Source organism: Nomascus leucogenys, chromosome 15 (assembly GCF_006542625.1).
Source record: "Nomascus leucogenys isolate Asia chromosome 15, Asia_NLE_v1, whole genome shotgun sequence".
In the NCBI taxonomy this organism is placed as follows: domain Eukaryota; kingdom Metazoa; phylum Chordata; class Mammalia; order Primates; family Hylobatidae; genus Nomascus; species Nomascus leucogenys.
This window is the reverse complement of record NC_044395.1, coordinates 58286527-58309620: the sequence shown is the minus strand read 5'-3', so window position 1 is coordinate 58309620 and position 23094 is coordinate 58286527. Positions and strand designations below refer to the sequence as shown.

General features: G+C 43.0%; 1 protein-coding gene across 4 annotated transcripts in view; it reads right to left on the bottom strand.

Annotated features, from left to right (window-relative positions):
• Nucleotides 1-22757, bottom strand: part of GAB2 (GRB2 associated binding protein 2) — a 212832-nt gene extending 190075 nt beyond the window's left edge. For all 4 annotated transcript variants that reach the window (XM_030794813.1, XM_030794816.1, XM_030794815.1 and 1 more), the window contains exon 1: nt 22575-22757. In XM_030794813.1, the coding sequence (XP_030650673.1) occupies nt 22575-22649 (75 nt within the window). In that variant the 5' untranslated portion in view covers nt 22650-22757. The remainder of the gene's footprint in view (nt 1-22574) is intronic.
• Between the last annotated feature and the right edge of the window lie 337 nt (nt 22758-23094).

The window sequence follows — 23094 nt, the reverse complement described above, 5'->3', positions numbered from 1 at the left end:
AGTGACACAGGTGAGCTGGAGGAAGGAGCTTCATAATTCATTCTGATGAGGTGGATGGTGCAGGAAAGGCTGCCACAAGGTGGCAAGTGAAATTAGTCCTAGGAATGTATGAGGAAATGAGAGCACAGAGGTGAAATGGCAGATTACCCACAAGTAAAATCTAAATATAGGTCTTATGACACTAACCTCATTGACCACACTAGACCAATCTCTTCTAGACTCCTATGGCACTGGTCTTTGTCATTTGTGTAGTATGTACTGCCTGGCAGTACATTCTACGTTCTACATTCAAGCTGCTTCCCCAACAAGACTATAAACTTTGAGGGGAATACTATGTACACTGTAGATACTTATGTACACTGTAGATACTTACTATCTGTTAATGACAGTATCTTCAAGTGGACCTCTAACAGGTTTTAGCCTCAATAAGTTACAGTCTCTGTTGGTATCCAAAAAAGTAAATCCAGGCACAGTGGTGCACCTATAGTCTCAGCTATTCAGGAGGCTAAGTGAGAGGAGCACTTGAGCTCAGGAGTTTGAGGCTGTAGTGTGCTATGGCCATGCCTGTGAATAGCTACACACACACACACACACACACACACACACACACACACACACACATCCCTGGCCTATACTCAACGTTTTCCTCTAGGAAATTATATGAAAAGATCAAAGCAACAAACTCATTTCAACAATCCTCATGATACTATAGGTAAAACTTAGCACTTTCCCCTGCTCTTTCAAGTCAGCAGAACTCCATTTGGCATGTTCTTCCAATGCACGCTAAGGAAAGACACACTGTCTACCCGAGAAAATCTTCCCAGTGAACTGTGGTAATAGTTAATGACACCTAAATGTTATGGCTCATGAACATGGGTGAAACTCTGACATGCCACCTATATGACACGACAGGCCTGCACTGTATATGACAGTGAATAACTGGAAGTAACAAATATTTAACTGGGGGAATGTGCACACAGGTGTGGTACATTCGCTTACGTGATATTTATAAGACTTACGTACATGTCTAGTATTTGCTTTAAATATTCCAGCAAAGAAACAGAAAAATGGATAGATGAAATGTGATGAAATCTTGATAAGATTTGAAATTGTGTGCATCAGTATTCTTTATGCCATTTTCTTTTGTGTATGGCTGAAATTTTTCATAATTAAAAATTGGAAAAAATACTATGTAGATATAAGTGAAAAAATTCACAATGTTATAATAAAAAAATAAAGTGACGGCCGGGCGCGGTGGCTCACGCTTGTAATCCCAGCACTTTGGGAGGCCGAGGCGGGCGGATCACGAGGTCAGGAGATCGAGACCACGGTGAAACCCCGTCTCTACTAAAAATACAAAAAAATTAGCCGGGCGTGGTGGCGGGCGCCTGTAGTCCCAGCTACTCGGAGAGGCTGAGGCAGGAGAATGGCGTGAACCCGGGAGGCGGAGCTTGCAGTGAGCCGAGATTGCGCCACTGCACTCCAGCCTGGGCGACAGAGCGAGACTCCGTCTCAAAAAAATAAAAAATAAAAATAAAGTGACAACTGATGTTGGCTATAACTATGTAAAAAATGAGTGTGTGGCCAAAATAACAGCAATAGCAATTAGCACCCTTAGTGCCCATCATGGATTTTGGCATACCACTTTTACTAAAAGAAACCAGGACTCTGAGGAAATGGCTAGCTAATTCCAGGTCTGGGTCAGAAAATGTACAAGATAAACTTGGAACATCTTGTCATACCAGAGAACAAAGAAATTATCAAAGATTAGTAGGGTCATGTCAAAAGGATCCAGAAATCAACTCGAATAGGCTCCTGCTGGTTAAAGATAGGACAATCTGACTTTCAATAAGGATAACAACTCTAACAGATTCAAACGCATGGAATATATTTAAACATGTGAGCTTATAATGATACTAAAAAATACCCTAACTGATCACTTTGAAGGATCCTAAGGAACTCACTCACTACTCTGACAACAAAATAAGAAGCCAGCATAAAAATGGGTAGAGGGGTAATTAGTTGTAAAGAATATCAGCGACTTCTGAAAGTACCTTGATGATAGCTGCTGCCTAACAAGCGGCATCAAGCCTGCACCAAGCTGCTTACAGTCTCAAGTAAAGGGTTCATAATCTAGCAAAGGGAGACTGATAGCCCAATGTGAGAATGGTGAATTAGAGATGAAAAAAGGGTCATGGAAGCAAGCCCAGAAGGCGGCTCACTTTGGAGGATTCTGCAGGGTAGGCAATCTGAGCTGAGCTTTGAAGGGTTACCACTTACTGAGAAGTTTTTGCATTTTAAACCATTCTCAGCACTTTGGGAGACCGAGGCAGGCGGATCACTTGAGATCAGGGGTTCGAGACCAGCCTGGACAACATGGTGAAACCCCACCTCTACTAAAAATACAAAAATTAGCCAGACATGGTGGCACACACCTGTAATCCCAGCTACTCAGAAGGCTGAGGCACGAGAACTACTTGAATCTGGGAAGCAAAGGAGCAGTGAGCCAAGGTCATGCCACTGTACTCCAGCCTGTGTGACAGAGCGACTTTATCTTAAAAAAAAAAAAAAAAAAAAAAAAAAAAAAAAAAAAAAAAAAAAAAATTCCTAGCAAGTATTTATTACAGCAGCCAGTGACAAAAGCCAGATCTAAAATCCTATCTACAGAATAATCCTAGCCAGGCAAAACAAATTCATCAAAAACTAATAGAAAATACTGAAATATAGGCCAGGTGTAATGGCTCATGGCTGTAATCCCAGCACTTCGGGAGGCTGAGGTGTGGGCTGATCACTTGAGGCCCAGAGTTCGAGACCAGCCTGGGCAACATGGCGAAACCCTGTCTCTACTAAAATATAAAAATAAGCCGGGTGTGGCGACACACACCTGTAATCCTAGTTACTCAGGCGGCTGAGACAGGACAATCACTTGAACCCGGGAGGTGGAGGTTGCAGTGAGCCAAGATCGTGCCACTGCACTCCAGCCTGAGCAACAGAGTGAGACTCTATGTCTCCAAAAAAGAAAAAACAAAACAAACAAACAAACAAAAGACTGAAATATAACTAAAATATTTAGTGTCAAATACCTGGTTTTGGCAGACTTCCAAAGTGCTGGGATTACAGGTGTGACCACCACGCCCGGCCTTAAGAATTGTTGCAAGAGGATCTGGTGCCACTTGCAGGTGCCCATTGAAGTGCAGTGGGCGCTGTTGATCACTGAGGAGGTAGTGGGTGCTGACCTGGTGCTGGGGCCTGTCCCCTAGTCTCTGCTCTGCCCTTGGCTAGCCAGGTGGTGTGCCAAGTGGGGGAGAGAAGCTACCTTATGAAGGGGCATGGATCAGCTTCCTGAAAGGAGGGTCTGCCTCTGTAAGATGTGGGAAGTAGCTGAGAATGTTACAGAACGGCGCTAGAGATGGGGCAGATAATGGCCCCATTTGTGAGAAGTGAATTGGGAGGCATGTTTGGGTCCTCTGATGTTTGGGAGGCTGTGGGTAATTAACATGAGTTTTGGGGTCCAGCACCAGAATTCAGGTTTCCTCTTCCACTCAGTAACCTCAACATCCGTATCTGTAATGGGAATGATACAAAACCTATCCCCGAGTTGAGGGAAAAATGAGACTGTGTAAAGCGCACTTGGCACATGACAGTCACAGGCATGGGGACAGTGAGCCAGAAGGATTTTCTTATGCCAGCGTGGTAAGCCCTAGGATCACAGGGCTGTGGCTTGTTTAACCATTGTGTCTCTGGTCCCTAGCCTGCAAACCTGGCCTGTAGGGATGCCTCAGTCACTTACATGCTGATTGAGTGAATCATCGGTTTCTCTCTGGACACTGACTTCAAAAATAAAATAGGATATGAAAATGGAAAAAAATAAAAATAAAAAAATAAACCATTCTCAAACATTGGCCCTAGGATCTCACATATTGATCTTTACATCCCCCAGCACACACCTATTTCCCAAGGACTGGCCAAAGTCATAGCTTCAGACAAATCCCTGTGTGGTTTAATTTCCCTTCCATGAGACTGGCAGATCCTTGAGATGTTCCTTTCAGGAAAAATTAACTCCCTAAAATTTGATGTGCTACCCAGCTTGAGAATTTCAGTTATGTTCTGACATTGTACATTCCAGGTATGGCTCAAATTTGAAAGGGATGTGAAGGCACCCATGCTCATGTTCAGAGTTCCTATGAATGGGTTAATAAATATAAGTCAACATCATCCCTATGCCACCTCCCCCAGTACTTAATACTCTGGACTAGACACTGTGCTAAGATTTTTTTCACATGTTATTCTGATAAATTTGCAAACCCAGTGAAGTAAGAAGCATTAGTCTAATTTTACAGACAAAGAAGTGGCCTCAGTGGATTAAAAGAATTAAGTCATTTGCTTAATGACCCTAAGGCCTTTGAAATACTGAGAGGTTTTCTGAACATAAACATTGTCAATATACACTGACATTTCAAACTGAAGGAGTGGCCACCTGAGAGGGAAAGACTCACTGAGTTAGTGATGCTCTTTATCAGCAAATGTCATCCTACCATCTAAGGCATTTACTGGGAATTATAAAATATTCCCCCCAGCTCTCAACTTTCAAAACTTCCTGCTTTCTGCTATAGAGTCCTCCACTCTGGATGGAATTTTACTGGCCCCACACCCCATGTGCACCACCTCTTTCTCATTTTGAACACCATATTCCTTCCTAGGCCCTTATCTCTTGAGTCCAACTCACATGTCCACCTCCTATTCCAGGAAGCCCCTCCAACTTCTTCCACACCAAGAACATTTGCCTTCACGCAACTTGGTGCCTGGATAACTCCATATAAGGGCATCATTCTGTTTCACATGTAGACTTCTAGTCTGCAAATGCCTTGAAGGCAGGGCTGTGTACTGATTTATTGCCTTAGGAAGGGAAAGTATACAGTATATCCTCTATAAACACCTGTCAAAATTAATTTGGATGTAGACAACAGCCTGCTCAGGAACCTGTATTTCTCAGCATTTCTTATAAGCTTGAAGTTACTATATACCATTGTCCCTTTCTACCTAGAGATAAAAAGCAACATCAAAGTTGTTTCATTAAGGCCAGGCGCAGTGGCTCATGTCTGTAATCCCAGCACTTTGAAAGGCTGAGGCAGGTAGATCACTTGAGGCCAGGAGTTCGAGACCAGCCTGGTCAACAGAACAAAACCCCATCTCTACTGAAAAATACAAAAAAATTAGCCAGGCATAGTGGTGCAGCCTGTAATCCCAGCTTCTCTGGAGGCTAAGGCACAAGAACTGCTTAAGCCTAGGAGGCAGAGACTGCAGTGAGCCAAGACTGTGCCACTGCACTCCAGCCTGAGTGACAGAGTAAGACTGTTTCAAAAAAAAAAAAAAAAAAAAGTTGTTTCATTAAGCAAAGCAGCAGGCATGTCTTCCAGCTCTGTTCAACTTCATTGCCTCAGGTCCTTACATGTCACTGAGAGAATATTCCATAATCATTCATGGCTGTGGAGAGTCCATCCTGACTTTTCTCTTGGGTTAGAAATATGAGCAAGACCAATTACTAACCTTTACCAAGTAAGGTTTAAAAAAAAAAAACTGTCATAAAATGTACAGAATACAAAATTTATCATCTTAATCATTTTTAAGTGTACAGCTCAGAGGCATTAAGTACATTCACATTGCTGTTACCACCATTACCACCAATGTCCAGAACCCTTTATCTTGCAAAACTGAAACTCTGTACCCATTAAACAATAGCTGCTCATTGTCCCCTACCCATAGCCCCTGGCAACTAGCACTAGACTTTCTGTCTCTGAATTTGACTACTCTAGTACCTCACATAAGTAGAATCATACAGTATTTGTCCTTTTGTGACTGGCTCATTTTATTTAGCATAATGTCATCTAGGTTCATCTATGTTGTAGCATGTCCATGTATTAAAGTTTTCTTCCCTTTTAAGGCTGAACAGTATTCCAGTGTGTGTGTGTGTGTGTGTGTGTGTGTGTGTGTGTGTGTATATATATGTATACCAGATAGCATATATGTGATATGTATATGTGTGTATATATGAACACACACACATCACATTTTGTTTATCCATTTATCTGTTGGTGGACACTTCAGTTGCTTCCAAATGAGAAGTTCTGATCCAATGTGAATGATAAAAAAAAAGCTCAGGAGACTGGCCTTGAACTGGTTAGAACAGTCTCCTTAATGCTGTGAACATAATCAAAGAAATAATCCAGTGATTAGGACCACAACAGAAACCTACTAAAATGAATTTCCAGCTGGTTATATGAACCAAATAGAATTATATATTTAAATACTCAAATAATCTGTTGGAATAATGCCCTGGCTGCCTAGGATGGTCTACAAACAAGTCTTGAGTGGACTCTAGTTTTTGAAGACCTTCCCCTCCCCTGTTCTTACCAGCCCAGGTATTCTCTCTTACTTACCTCTCCAGCTTCAAAGCCCTCTATTCCAATCATCCTGCTGATAATCCAGCAACACCAAACTGTTTTTAGTGTCCTTGCACACACTGTGTATGTCCTTGCCACCTTGTCTACTCTCTTAGTGGTCCCTCTACCTGAAAAGCCTTCTTCTCTTGGATTACTTCTATCTGGTCAGGGCCTAGAAGTAAGGAAGCCTTTGCTTTTTCTTCTCTAGGAAGCCTTTGCTTTTTTTTCTTTGCAGTCCCAGAACCTGGGCACTTGGCACATACTAATTGTTTGATAAATTACTAAACTAAATTATACTAAATACATTTTCATTTCTGTTTAAAAAAAATTTTTTTTTTTTTTGAGACGGAGTTTCACTCTTGTCGCCCAGGCTGGAGTGCAGTGGCACAATCTCAGCTCACTGCAACCTCCGCCTCCCAGGTTCAAGCAATTCTGCCTCAGCTGCACCACCCCCGACCCCCAACCGCCCCAGTAGCTGGGATTACAGGCATGCATCACCACACCCAGCTAATTTTTGTATTTTTGGTAGAGACGGTATTTCACCATGTTGGCCAGGCTGGTCTTGAACTCCTGATCTCAGGTGACCTGCCCGCCTTCGCCTCCCAAAGTGCTAGGATTACAGACATGAGCCACTGCGCCCGGCCATGAGAAGACTTTTAAAAGTAACCTTTTAGAAAATTTAAAGAATCATCTTATTGCAATGAACTGCATGCTTATGCCTCACAATGCCCTGGCCCACTCCACCACCTCAATTCACATGTTGGAATCCTAATCCCTAAAGTGACAGTATTAGGTGGTGGGTCCTTTGGGAGGTTATCAAGTCATGAGGGCAGAGTACTCATAAATGGGATTAGAGACATTATAAAAGAAACCCCGAGGAGCTTCTTTCCCTCTTCAGTCATGTGAGGACACAACGGAAGACATTGTCTATGAGGAAGTGGGCAATCACCAGACGCTGAATGTGTCAGTGCCTTGATCTTGGACTTGCCAGCCTCCAGAGCTTTTAGAAGTAAATGTTTGTTGCTTATAAATCACCCAGTTAAGGCTATTTTGTTATAGCAGCCTGAATGGACTAAGATACTAATCAAGGATAGCAAATCACTTAAACATATTTACCAAGTTTAAATTTTTAAAAACTGCTAGGGTTACCCTATAGCTTAAAAAGAAAATTAATAAATGCTTGAATTTTAAAGAGTTAAAGTGCAGGATAATTATGGCAATACTATGTAAGTTTAAAATAATCTCGTCATTTAAACATTTGTAAATGGCTACCTTTTTGCAAATGGACTATAGTAAACAGAAGATTATTATCTAGCTATGCTAAAGTAGGACAGAAGTCACCTTTGACAAAGGTGCCAAGAACATACACTGGAAAAAGTGCAGTTTCTTCAATAAATGTTCTAGGAAAACTCGATATCCATATGCAGAAGAATGAAATTAGACCCCTATCTTTCTCAATATTTAAAAATGAAATCAAAATGGATTAAGGACTTAAATATGAGACCTGAAACTATAAAACTATTAGTAGAAAATATTGAGGAAATGCTCCAGGACATTGGTCTGGGCAAAGATTTCTTGAGCAAGACCTCAAAAGCACAAGCAACCAAAGCAGAAACAGACAGAAGGGATCACATCAAGCTTAAAAGCTTTGGCACAGCAAAGGAAACAATAAACAACGTTAAGAAACAACTCACAGAATGCGAGAAAATATGTGCAAACTACTCATCTGACAAGGGATTAATAACTAGAATATATAAGGAACTCAAAGTCATATATGCTGGCATTCACAGTTCTTTTTTTTTTTGTAAAATATGCTAAGTATGTACAGAAAAAAAGACAAGTGATAACAGATGCTGGCAAGGATGTGGAGAAAGGGAAGCCCTCATACATTGTTGGTGGGAATGTAAATTAGTACAGTCCCCATAGAGAACAGTATGGTAGTTCTTCAAAAAACTAAAAATAGAACTACCATATGATCTAGCAATCTCACTGCTGGCTACATATCCAAAAGAAAGGAAATCAATGTATTGAAGAGATATCTGCACTCCCATGCTTATTATAGTAGCCAAGATGCAGAATCAACCTAAGTGTCCATCAATCGATGAATGCATAAAGAAAATGTGGTACATATACACAATGGAATACTATTCAGGGCTGGGCACAGTGGCTCATGCCTTTAATCCCAGCACTTTAGGAGGCCAAGGCAGGAAAGTCACTTGAGCTCAGGAGTTCGAGATGAGCCTGGGCAACATAGTGAGCCCTCACCTCTGCAAAAAATAAAACAAAAAATTAGCCAGGCCGGGTGGCGCATGTCTGTAGTCCCAGCTACTCAGGAGGATGAGGCGGCAGGATCGCTTGAGCCTAGGAGGTTGAGGCTGCAGTGAGCCAAGATTGTACCACTACACCTCTGGGTGACAGAGCAAGACTGTCTTGAAAACAACAATAACAATGGAATACTATTCGGCCATGCAAAAGAATGAAATCCTGCCATCCGTGGCAACACAGATGGTACTGGAGGACATTACGTTAAGATAAGCCAGGAACAGAAATTCAAACACTGCATGTTCTTACTTGTATATGAAAGCTAAAAAAAAACTGAACTCATGGACATAGAGAAACAATAATGATTATCAGATACTGGAAAGGACAGTGGGAAGAGAAGTATAAACAAGGGATGATTAGTGGGTATAAAAATACAGTTAGAAGAACTAAGATCTAGTATTTGGTAGCAAGATAGAGCAAGTATAGTTAACAATAATTTATTTTATATTTCAAAATAACAAGAGTGGAACTGGAATGTTCCTAACAAAAAGAAATGATAAACGTTTGAGGTGATGAGTATCCTAAGCACACATTATATGCTTGTATCAAAATTTCACATCTCCATAAATATTTACAACCATTATGTTTCTGTAAAAAGTGAAAATTAAAAAAATAAAGGCAGAATCCTAATCCACAGAACATGGGGAAAAAACATGGATTTTTTTTTTTTTTTTTTTTTTTTTTTTTTTTTTTTTGAGATGGAGTCTAGCTCTGTCGCCCAGGCTGGAATGCAGTGGTGTAATCTCGGCTCACTGCAAGCTCTGCCTCCCCGGTTCACACCATTCTCCTGCCTCAGACTCCTGAGGAGCTGGAACTACAGGCGCCTGCCACCACACCTGGCTAATTTTTTGTATTTTTAGTAGAGATGGGGTTTCGCTGTGTTAGCCAGGATGGTCTCGATCTCCTGACCTCTGTGATCTGCCTGCCTTGGCCTCCCAAAGTGCTGGGATTATAGGCGTGAGCCACCACGCCTGCCAAGAACATGGATTTTAATGAGAAGACTTGGTTTGTAGTCCTGGGTCTGCTACTTACTATATGTGTGGCACTTAAGCTCTGTGCTCAGTTTCTCCTCTGCTAACATGGGAATAAAATATCTAGTAATTGCCACTAATATACTAGATGTTCATTGGTAACAAGTGCTTTTGTATAAGCAACATTCAAGACCATACACAGTGGGTAAACGGAATAGACATACTTTTCCCTATTCCCACCACTAAGCACAACTAAAATCCTTAGATATTATATATAAAACAAACTTAAGAAGAATCTAAAAGGTGAAGAGTAGGCGGCAGATTTGCTAGGGACCCTGGAACCCAAGGAATGACACAATGATAAATTCCATGAGTTTTCTTTATGCCTCATATATCTCAGACTTGGAGCTGAAGCAGCCAGCATGGCAGAAACACCAACCTATGTACACCAAAAAATTGCCAAGGAAAGTCTGCTCTCTCTAGCCAAAGGACTGGGAAAGGGGCAGCCTAGCAAGAGATGAAACTGCTAATAACTGCTCTACTCTAGCCAAATACCGCAGAGCAAACTGTGGTCCAACTCTCACCCACAGCAGCAAAAACTGAGTGAGAACCTAGACTTCTACCCTTCAGAGGCTGTCATGAGGCCAGGTGACACCTGCTAGGGTGGTGTCAAAGAAAGTCAAGTAGAAAGCTATGATATTCATACCCAAAAACTGGCAATAAGGCACCCATCCCTGTAGAGTCACTGGAGACCACATGGGAAGTTGGAACCTTCAACCATTCACAGGAGTAATGAGGACTGCCTTCCTATCAGGAGTATCAATGGAGGTGGAATGAAAAACCTGGACTTCAACTTCTACTTGGAAGTACTAAGGCAGTGTCCCCTTCCGATGATTGCAGCAGAGTCAGAGAAATCCAGATAAAACACAAGGTTTAAATTAGATCCAGAGTATCACAACATAATACAAAAATGTCCACGTTTAATTTTTTTTTTTTTTTTGGGACAGAATCTTGCTCTGTTGCCCAGGCTGGAGTGCAATGGCATGATCTTGGCTCAGAGCAATCTCTGTCCCCTGGGTTGAAGCAATTCTCCCGCCTCAGCCTCCCAAGTAGCTGGGATTACAGTCACCCGCCACCATGCCCGGGTAATTTTTGTATTTTCAGTAGAGACAGGGTTTCGCCATGTTGGCCAGGCTGGTCGCGAACTCCTGACCTCAGGTGATTCACCCACCTTGGCCTCCCAAAGTGCTAGGATTACATGTGTGAGCCAAAAATGTCCAGGTTTTAATAGAAAACCACTCATTATACAAAGAATGAGGAAGCTCTCAAATAGAATGAAAAAGACAATCAACAGATGCCAACACTGAGATAACAGAGCTGTTAGAATTATCTTTCAAAGATTTTAAAGCAGTCATCACAAAAATGCAGGTACAAACATGCTTGGAACAAATGGAAAATTGGAAAGCCTCCAAGAAGAAACAAAGTCTCAGTAAAAAAACAGAAGATGTAAAGAAAAACCAAATGGAATTTTAGAACTGAAAAATATAACAACCAAAATAAAAAGTTCATCAGTGAGTTCAATGGCAGAATAGCGAGGACAGAGAAAGAGGATCAGTGAATGGGAAAACAGGACAGTAGAAATAACCCAATATGAACAACACAGAGAAAACAGGCTGCAAAAAAATGACCAGAGTCTACAGAAGCTATGGAACTACAACAAAAGATCTAACAGTTTTGTCACTGGATTCTTGGAAGAAGAGAAGAAAGAGGGTAGGACTGAAAAAGTACTTGAAATAATGGGTGAAAACTTCTCAAATGTAGTAAGAAAGATTCAGTAGAAAAAAAAAAAAGAAAGATTCAGTAGGTTTAGTGAGTTCCAAACAGGATAAACTTAAAAAAATTCCACACCAAGACACATAGCAAAATTCTGAAAATAAAGAGAAAAAAATCATTGAACGTATCCAGAGAAAAAGATGGGAGCTGGTCGTGGTGGCTCACTCCTGTAATCCCAGCACTTTGGGAGGCTGAAGTGGCTGGATCACCTGAGGTCAGGAGTTCAAGACCAGCCTGGCCAACATAGTGAAACCCTGTCTCTACTAAAAACACAAAAAATTAGCTGGGTGTGGCGGTGAGCGCCTGTAATCTCAGCTATAGGGAGGCTGAGGCAGGAGAATCTCTTGAACCTGGGAGGCAGACATCGCAGTGAGCCCAGATAGTGCCATTGCACTCCAGCCTGGGTGACAAGAGTGAAACTCCTTCTCGAAAAAAAAAAAAAAAAAAAAAAAAAGAAAGAAAGAAAAAGATGGCATTTTCTGTCAAAGAAAGAAAGAAAGAAAGAAAGAAAGAAAGAAAGAAAGAAATGGCATTTTACCTCCTGAGGGAAAGGAATTGGAATGACCATAGATTTTTCATTAGAAACCCATGCAGGCCAGAAGGAAAAAGGATGCAATATTTTATACGTGCTCAAAGAAAAGAAGTGTCCACTCAATAATTCAATATCCAGTGAAAATATCAGAATGAAGGGGAAAATGAGACCTTCTCAGGTGAAGGAAAATAAAGATAATTTATCACTGGCAGATCTACCCTAAAGAATGGCTAAAGGAAGTTCTCCAAACAGAAAGGAAATGAAAAAAAGAGGAACCTGAAAACATCAGCAAAGAAGAAAGTACACAGTAAACAAAAATGTAATTCAATAGTCTTTCCTTCTGAGTTTTCTAAATTAGGTTTAATGATTGAAGCAAAAATTATAGCACTGTCTGATATAGAAAAAATATTTAAGACAATTATACACGGAGGAGGGCAAAAGGACATACAGGGAGGTAAGGTTTCTATACTTAAACTTGTAAAATGATGATACAGACTTCATTTAGATTATAAGATGACACCAACTGACTGTTGTATGTACAGTATAATACCTAGAGCAACCACTAAAAAAGCTGCATAGAAAGATACACTCAAAAACACTATATAGATAAATCAAAATAGAATTCTAAAAAATATTCAAGAAACTCACAGGAAGGCAAGAAGAAAACAAACAAAAACAGAACACAAACAAAAAATAAAGTGGCAGAACTAAGCTGTAACATACTAGAAATTACATTAAATGTAAATTTAAATATATCAATTAAGACATAAATAAGCAGAGTGGATTAAAAACATGCCCCATGATATGGTTTGGGTTTGTGTCCCTGCCCAAATCTGAGGTCAAACTGTCATCCCCAAATATTGGAGGTGGGGCCTGATGGGAAATGATTAGATTACAGAGGTGGATTTCCCCTTTGGTGCTGTTCTCGTGATAGTGAGTTACTGTGAGATCTGGTTATTTAAAAGTGTGTAGCACCTCTCCCCTCACTCTCTTCCTCCTGCTCCAGCCATGTAAGATGTGCCTGCTTCTCCTTCACCTTCCGCCATGACTGTAAGTTTCCCCGAGGCCTCCCCAGCCATGCTTCCTATACAGCTTGTGGAACTGTGAGCCAATTAAACCTCTTTTCTTGATAAATTACCCAGTCTCAGGTAGTTCTTTACAGCAGTGTGAGAACAGATTAATACACCCCAACAATATGCCACCTATAAGATATCACTTCAAATACAATGATATGGGTAGGCTGAAAGTAAGTGGATGGAAAAGATGTATCATGTGAATATCAATAAAAGGAAAACAAGAATAACTATATTATCAGATATAGGCTATAATATCAGATAACAAGTAGACCTCAGAGCAAAAAAAAATTACCAGAGATTCAGAGGGTATTATATAAAGATAAAAGGGTCATGCCACAAAGAAGATGTTGCAATTCTAAATGTGTATATAGCAAACAACAGAGCTCTAAACTATGTGAAACAGGGCTGGGTGCGGTGGCTCATGTTTGTAATCCCAGCACTTTGGGAGGCTGAGGCGGGCAGATGACCTGAGGTCGGGAGTTCGAGACCAGTCTGGCCAACACGGAGAAACCCTGTCTCTATTAAAAATACAAAATTATCCAGGTGTGGTGGTGCATGCCTGTAATCCCAGCTACTTGGGAGGATGAGGCAGGAGAATTGCTTGCACCTGGGAGGTGGAGGTTGCGGAGAGCTGAGATCCTGCTATTGCACCTCCAGCCTGGGCAACAAGAGAACTCCATCTTCAAAAAAATAATTAAAAAAATAAAATATGTGAAATAAAAACTGACAGAACTGAAATGAGAAATGGAAATATTCACAATTATAGTTGGAAACTTCAACCCCTGTCTCTCAACAATCGACAGAAGAACTAGATAGAAAAATCAGCAAGGATGTGAAAGAATTATATATATCATTATCAATCAAAGAGATCTAATTGACATTTATGGAATACTTTACCCAATAATAGCAGAATAAACATTCTTTTCAAAGTACCCATGGAACCTAAAGCAAGATAGACCACATTTTCAGCAATAAAATAAACCTTGACAAGTTAAAAATAATTGAAATCAAATAGAACTTACTCTACTCCCACAATGAATTCCAACTAAAAGTCAGAAACAGAAAAATAATGGGAAAATCTCCAAACATTTGGAAGCTAAACAACATACTTGTAAATAATCCATGGTCAAAGAGGAAAGTCTCCAGGAAAGTAAAAAAAAAAAAAAAAAAAGCAAATAAAAATTGAAGATGCAACTTATCAAAATTAGTGGGACACAGCTAAAGCAGTGCTGAGAGGGAAATTCACAGCAGTAAATGAATACATTAAATAAGAGGAAAAGTCTCAAATGAATAAACTCCTATATAAAAAACATCAGCAGCCAGGTGCAGTGGCTCATGCCTGTAATTGCAGCACTTTGGGAAGCCAAAGGAGGCAGATCACTTGAGGTCAGGAGTTTGAGACCAGCCTGGCCAATACGGTGAAACCCTGTCTCTACTAAAAATACAAAAATCAGCTGGGCATTGTGGCACACGCCTGCACTCCCAGCTGCTCGGGAGGCTGAGGCAGGAGAATTGCTTGAACCTGGGAGGTGGACATTGTAGTGAGCTGAGATCGTGCCATTGCACTCCAGCCCAGGTGACAGAGTGACACGCTGTCTCAAAAAACAAACAAAAAATAATAATGAAGCAATGTCAGTATGCAGGAATAAGGGTTAAAAAAAATAAAGCAGTGGACCCACTACAGACCCTGCAGACACTGAAAGCATAGTACAGGATACTGTAACTCCACTCACATGTATGTGACAACTTAGACAAAATGGACCAATTTGTTGAAAAATATAAACTTGCAAAATTCACCCAATATGAAGTAGATAATTTGAAGAACCCCGTATCTATTAAAGAAATTGGATTAAAAATGTAAAAAATTTCTAACAAAGACATTTCCAGATCCAGATGGTTTAATCTGGAGAATTCTACCAAAGGTTTAAAGAATTATACCAGTTCTACACCATCTCTTCCAGAAGCCTAGATGTGGTGGTTCACACCTATAATTGCAGCACTCTGGGAAGCCAAGGTGGAGGACTGCTTAAGCTCCGGAGTTTGAGACCAGCCTGGGCAACATAGGGAGACCCTGCCTCTACAAATAATAAAAAAAAATTAGCCAGGCACGGCGGTACGCAGCTGTTGTTCCAATTACTTGGGAGGCTGAGACAGTAGCATCACCTGAGCCCAGGAATTTGAGGCTGCAGTGAGCCATGATTGTGCCACTGTCGCCAGCCTGCATGACACAGCAAGATTCTGGTGGGGGTGTGGGGGGGGGCGGCGGGGTGGAAGGAGAAGAAAATAAATGAAGGAAGAAAGACATATATAAATAAATGTAAAATAAATTCATGGACTGGAATATTTAATATAGTAAAGCTGTAATTTCTTTCCAAATTGGTACACAGGATTAACGCACTTCCTATCAAAATCTCAGCAAGACTTTTTTTTTTTTGCATAAACAAGATTATTCTAAAATTTGTATTGAAAGGTAAAGATAATAGAACAGCTAAAACACTTTGAAAAATGAGAATAAAGTAGAGGAATCAGGCTACCAGATTTCAAGACTTAAAATATAGCTATAGTTGGCAAGATTATATGGTATTTGCAGAGGGAAAGACACATGAAAAAATGGACCAAAACAGAGACAACAGAAACAGACCCACACTAATATGTCCAACTGATTTTTGACAAAGACGAAAAAGCAATTCAATGGAAGTAGGATGGCTTTGTCAACAACAATGACAACAACAAAAGAACCTCAATCTAAGCCTCACATCTTACATGAAAATTAACTCACAGTGGATCGTGGACTTAAAGGAAAAACATAAACCTGTAAAATGTGTAGAAAAAAAAAAACAAAAAAAAAACAAGGAAAGCCGGTGAATCCCAGCACTTTGGGAGGCCAAGGTGGGCAGACCACAAGGTCAAGAGATTGAGACCATCCTGGCCAACATGGTGAAACCCTGTCTCTACTAAAAATACAAAAATGAGCTGGGCGTGGTGGCGCACACCTGTAGTCCTAGCTACTCAGGAGGCTGAGGCAGGAGAATCGCTTGAACCCAGGAGGCGGAGGTTACAGTGAGCCAAGACTGTGCCACTGCACTCCAGCCTGGGTGACAGAGTGAGCATCCGTCTAACAACAACAACAACAACAACAACAACAACAACAACAAAGAGAATGACTTGAACCCGGGGAGCCGAGATCACGCCATTGCACTCCAGCCTGGGTGACAAGAGCAAAACTCCGTCTCAAAAAAAAAAAAAAAAAAAACCTATATAGAAAATACTCAAAATACTTGAAGACATTTGACCAAAGAGTATATACAGATGGCAAATAATCATATGAAAAGATGTTCAACATCATTAGCCATAAGGGAAATGTAGGGCCGGGCACGGTGGCTCATGCCTATAATTCCAGCACTTTGGGAGGCCGAGACGGGTGGATCACCTGAGGTCGGGAGTTCGAGACCAGCCTGACCAACATGGAGAAACCCCATCTCTACTAAAAAAAAAATACAAAATTAGCCGGGCATGGTGGCACAGGCCTGTAATCTCAGCTACTAGGGAGGCCGAGGCAGGAGAATCACTTGAACCCGGGAGGCGGAGGTTGCGGTGAGCTGAGATTGCGCCATTGCACTCCAGCCTGGGCAACAAGAGCAAAACTCCATCTCAAAAAAATAAAAAATAAAAAAAATTAGGGAAATGTAAATGAGAACTAATGGGTGAATAGTGAAATAAACAGACTGTGGTACATCCATACCATGAAATACTACTTAGCAATAAAAAACAATAACTATTGATACATGAAATGGGGATGAATCTCCAGAGAATTTCGCTGAATAAAAAAAAAGTTCAAAATCTTAAGTACTGCATGAATCCATTTAAATAACAAACATGAAATATCGGAGAACAGATTAGTAGTTGTCACAGATTAAGGATGTGGTAGGGGTGGGATGGTAGTGAAGATGATTATAAAAGGGCAACATAAAAAATCCTATAATGATGGAAATGTTCTGTATCTTGACTGTATCATTGTCAATATACTGTTGTGATATTGTACTATAATTTGGCAAGATGTTACCGTTAAGGAAAACTGGATAATGGTTACATAAGTCTTTGTTTACTATTTCTTACAACTAGATGTGCATATAGAATTACCTCAAAATGAAATGTTTAATTTTTTAAAAAAGCCCAGGCTTTAGGACAAAGCTAGATGACTTTGGGCAAGTCGCTTCCCTTATTATAGGGCTAAATCACTACATTAAAAGATCAATGGTCTAAGCATAGTGCCTGATACAAAGTAAGTGCTCAACAGATGGCTACTCAAATAATCCTAAAAGTCACAGCAGTGGAGATGAAGAAGCGTATAACAAGATATTTAGATGATACCACTAATGGGTTTTGGTGACAGATTAGATGTGGGATAGTGGGTGACAGTAAGTCAAAGATGATTCCTAAGTTTCTCATTTGAGCAAGTAGGTGCTTAGTGGCACTGTTTACTGAACAGATGTGGAGTGAAGAGATGAACAAAGAAGAGTTTAGTTTTGGAAGTGGTGAGTTTGTGTTGACTGGGAAACACTCAAATAGAGATGCCCAGTTAACATTTGGATATATAAGTCTGAAGTTCAGAACACAACTCTGAGATGGAAATTTAACTTGATGATGACCACCATGCAAATGATAACTGAAGCCAGTAGAATGGACAAGGTTGCCAAAGGGGAGAAACCACACAGCGACTATGACTATAAAGGAGCTTCGACCTTTAAGGACTGGATAAAAGGGTCAGTCTAGCAAAGGAGATACACAGTAGCCAGAAAAGGAGAAAAAACAGGCATTTAGAGTGTCAGCCAAGATAAGAGGAAGGTGTTTTAAAAAAGAGTGGTCAACTATGACCAAGCAGTGAAGAGATTAATTAAAATGAGGAGTAAAAAATCATCCTCTGAGTTGAGTGACCTGGGTATCGCTGGTGCCTTTGTGAGAATAGCTTTGGTGAATAACAAAGTAGGTTTCCACTGGAGCAGACTGAGAAGAAGGTGGGAGAAAGGAAGACTGCATAAACCACCACCAAGTTTATCCCTGAAAAAAAGGAGATAGTACAGAGAGGGAAAGAAGCTGAAGATGTGTGACAGGATAAGAATTATTTGAGTAGGGAGGAGAAGATACGATTCAAAGTGTAAGTAGCAGGATTAGTTCAGATAGAAGTGGCACTTCATCTACTCTAAGAAAAGGAAACAAGAAAGGAACCATGCAGGCTGGGCGTGGTGGCTCATGTCTGTCTGTAATCCCAGCACTATGGGAGGCCGAGGTGGGTGGATCACCTGAGGTCAGGAGTTCAAGACCAGCCTGACCAACGTGGTCAGGCCTCATCTCTACTAAAAATACAAAATTAGCCAGGCGTGGTGATGCATGCCTATAATCCCAGCTACTTGGGAGGCTGAGGCAGGAGAATTGCTTGAACCCAGGAGGCAAAGGTTGCAGTGAGCCCAGATCGTGCTGTTGCACTCCAGCCTAGGCAACAAAGTGAAACTCTGTCTCAAAAAAAAAAAAAAAAAAAAAAAAAGAAAGAAAGGAACTATGCAGATACAGGTAAATTTGAAAATGTGGCCATTCATCGTACGTACAGACAACTACTCCCTCATCATTTCAATTTTCCTTTGAAGGACAAGGCAAAGCCGTTGCTAAGACTGAAAGGCTGGACTAATTTTTTTCTATTTACTGGATTTTTATTCCAAGCACCTGATCCAGTGCCTGGGACATAGATTTAATAAGTATATTTAATTAATATAATGGAAATAAACAATTACTGTTACCTTAATGCACTTGTTCATTACAATTTGTGCACAACTTTCTTCAAGTTAGCCACTAGGGGGCAGTCTGCCAATCTTATTCCCTAAATCTTTTAACTCAGTGAAATTGATAGAAAACTACAATGCAGGGCCGGGCGCGGTGGCTCACGCCTGTAATCCCAGCACTTTGGGAGGCCGAGGCGGGCGGATCACGAGGTCAGGAGATCAAGACTATCCTGGCTAACACGGTGAAACCCCGTCTCTACTAAAAATACAAAAAATTAGCCGGGCGCGGTGGCGGGCGCCTGTAGTCCCAGCTACTCGGGAGGCTGAGGCAGGAGAATGGCGTGAACCCGGGAGGCGGAGCTTGCAGTGGGCCGAGATCGTGCCACTGCACTCTGGCCTGGGAGAAAGAGCAAGACTCCGTCTCAAAAAAAAAAAAAAAAGAAAAAAAAAGAAAGAAAGAAAACTACAATGCAGTGTAGGTCATATTAATGTTTTCCCTCAAGAAAATTCTGTTTATTATATACACGTACGTGTGTATGCACTTGCACGCACGCGCACACACACACACAAAGACACCGACGAACGATGGGAGGGTTGTTACTTCTGCCAGCCTCCCACTGCAACCATATCAGGATGCCCCAGAGACAATAGTCAGCATTTTCCAGAGTCATTTTTTGTAATTTCTCCAGGGCACTCAGTAAATAGCAGATAGATCTTTTATACTTATAATTAATTAACTAGAAAAGGCTGATGAAAAAATCCCTGAAAACTAATTGCTCAAACATTTGCCTTTGCTTCTTCTAAGATGTTTTTCCCCTCTATACCTCCCCGTCTTTCCGAATTAAATAAGTTTTTTGTTTTTCTTTGAAATGAAGTCTCATTTTGTCACCCAGGCTGGAGTGCAGTGGTGCAATCTCGGCTCACTGCAACCTCAGCCTCTCGGGCTCACGCGATTCTAATGACTCAAGCCTCCTGAGTGGCTGGGACTACAGGTGCCCTCCACGACGCCCAGCTAATTCTTGTATTTATGGTAGAGACGGGGTTTCACCACGTTGGCCAGGCTGGTCTCGAGCTTCTGACCTCCAGTGATCCGCCCGCCTCGGCCTCCCAAAGTGCTGGGATTACAGGCATAAGCCACTGCGCCCAGCCTTCAAATTAAATCAGTTTTTTTAAAAATCGTTTAAATAGTTATAACCTAGTTCAACTACTTTTTCCCCTTATCACATATGCTTGATGTATTCTTATAATGAGGATTTCTCAATCTACAATATAACACACCTATGATGTATACCAGAAGCAGCAGCTACCTTGGGGTAAATATACAGCCATGGGGCTGGGAAATACTTTCCAAGCTTGGTTCTATTGAACTCAGGCCTCTACTGAAATAAGCAAACTGGCAGAGTTTTAACTTACAACAGGATGCAAAAATTCTTAATACCCCAAGAGAAAAGTAGATGTAAAGGCATACTGTTCCCCAGAGGCTTAAGGTTACACATATCAGCAGTTTCAATTAGGGGGAAACTGAACTTCCAAAGGGGCAGAGGCTTCCAGTCATGTAAGTGAACACATCACATACTAGCCTAAGAAAAGCTGTTACTTAAAGCTGTTAAGGTCTGACACCTGATGGGCTGAAGGTACATGGAAGATGGGAGAGGCTAAGCCCATCATACGACTCTAGCTTCGTTCAAATGAGTGAAAAAGGTGCTTGACCCAAATGCCTCCAAACCTGGTTATTTTGAACTAAAGTTGTTTGGGAACAAAAACACCCAAGAAATGGGTCATAGAGTCTGGGTGAGAGTTCAAGGAGCGATAAGTCAAAGGTAGATACAATGTCATACTGTTTGCAAATTGTTTCAAAAACAAGTTTCAAGGTTCTTTAGTGTAGTGTTCAAATTTGAAAATTAAGGGTCACTTTTTCTTTTTTTTTTTTTTACTGTGGACGCTCTATTCCACTAGCTTGTATGGAAATCTATTTGTATAGATAATTTTTGGAAGCTCTTTGGGACAAAGTTTTTAAATTATTTATAAAATTGTTAATAGTAAATCACTGCTCCTTAACCCTAAATAAAATAATTCAACTTTCCTAACAAACTGATACAACCCTGAAGAGGAAAAAAGTTTATTTCTTAATAATTATACTTTGGCTACACAGACACTCCTAAAAATGAGCTTTCGAACTGAGATGAACAATTCACTGCTTCATCCCTCCTATAAATCCATGTCCACTTTCAAAACTCATGTGCTAAATCCTTAGATTTTTTTTCCCCAGCAAACATCTACGTAAGACCCTGATTTCACTGACACACACGCTTGCACTCCGCAACAACAACACTTCCTTTGAAAAACAGAATGTCACTTCCTCAGTCCCGAGGCCAGAAGTCCCTTGATTCTGATCTGGGGAGCCAAGACAGGAAATTCTGGTAGGCTTCTGCCTCTCCCCCCCATGGACAGCCACTGGTGCAGCTGACAGAGGGCAGGGTCTATTCCGAGCTCCCTTGATGCACTGCAGCTGGAGGCAACGGCTCCCTTCCAGGCTGTGGGAGTGATCCAGGAGTCCGGCACCACAGCCCGTTAAACAAGGGCATTTCATGGGAAACGGAGAGGGAGCAGATTAGAGACCTTGAAACCTTCCAGCAACCTTACCCTCACTTCCAAACTCCCGCGACTACCCCAAGACCATTTCGGCCAAATCTCAGTAACTGACACCATCTTGTACTTTGACCTCACCAGGCAAGGCATCCTCTGGGGAGAGGGGTTAAAAAAAAAAAAAAAAAAAAAGCCACAACTCCACGGCTCAGCGCCACGCCGTTCCACCTCCCCCAGGCTGCCAGTTCCCCACCTAGAGGGAAGAGGCTGTTCCAGCGATGTCAGCAAACACTGTCGGTTGGCAACACCTGGCCGCGGAGAGCCTCGATCTCTCCCGACCCCAGACACCCAGGAGCTGCCGGGTCCCAAACCCAGGCCAGCCACGGGGACCAAACTGCAGTGTCACACCGGGGTCGGGGGAGGCGCCTGTGAGAGACGAACGGAATAAAGGGAGAGAAGGGGGACAAACAAATGAGTCACTTAATACAAGGGCTGCACATGCCGCTGACGCTGCCGGTGATGCAGCCGCGGACGGAGGGAGGCCGGCGGCCGGGAGGGGCGGGCGGAGAAAGGGAAGGAGAGGGCGTGAGGCGCTCGCCCTTTGTGGGGCCGTCCGCGCGGCCCCACAGCTTAAGCCCCCCTTCCCCGCCCTCTCCCCGACCCTGCGGGCTGAAGCTGCTCCGGGCTGCCGCGGAGCCCCAGCCCCGAGAGTCAACTCTCTCGGTCTCCAGAAGCCATCAATACAAACTTCGACACTATATTTAGTTCACGGGCAGACCGGCTTGGGAGGCGCCGCCGCCGCGCCCGCCTGGCGGAGCAGGAGCCGCAGCCTCAACCTGCCGCCCGCCCCGCCCCTCGGCGGCCCACCTGTGACAGGTGTGCAGGTGAACCACACGTCCCCGGCCGCTCCTCGCCCCCGGCCCCCACGGCTCCGGGCCCAAGCTCCCCAGCCTGCCGCCCCTCCGGGAGCCCCCCACCCCTCCGCAGGCCCCGGAGCGCCCCCCGCCCGCCCGCCCCTGGGCGGCAGCGCCCGCACTCACATAGCGCCTCAACTTCTTCTCGGGAGGCGATTTCCTCAGCCAGCCGGTGCACACCACGTCGCCGCCGCCGCTCATGCTGCCGGCCTGGAGCCCGCCGCCGGGTCGCGCGGACGAGGGCGCGGGCTCGGGCAGCTGGGGCAGCGGCCGGCGGTGCGCAGCTCGCGGGAGGCCAGGGGCGGGGCGGGCGGCCCGGCGGGGACTAGGCGGCGCGGCGCGGCGCGCGCCCGGCGGCCTCGCGCGCGCCCGCTCCCCCGCCCCGAGCGCGCGCAATCCGCACTCTCCGCCCGGCCGCCGGGGAGCAGCTGCAGCTGGAAGGCCGGCTCGCTCGCCACGCCCGCTCCCGCCGCGCCCCCAAGGCCGCCGCGCACGCGGACGCGGGGCTAGGGACCCGCGAGGACACAGAAAGCTACCGCCGCCGGCGCGCCCAGGAGTCTCGCTTTCTCCTGAGGCCCCAAGCCGCGGGCGCGGAGGCCAGGGAGGCGGCCGCGCCCCTGGCGCTGGCGGGTGTGAGGGGAAGGGA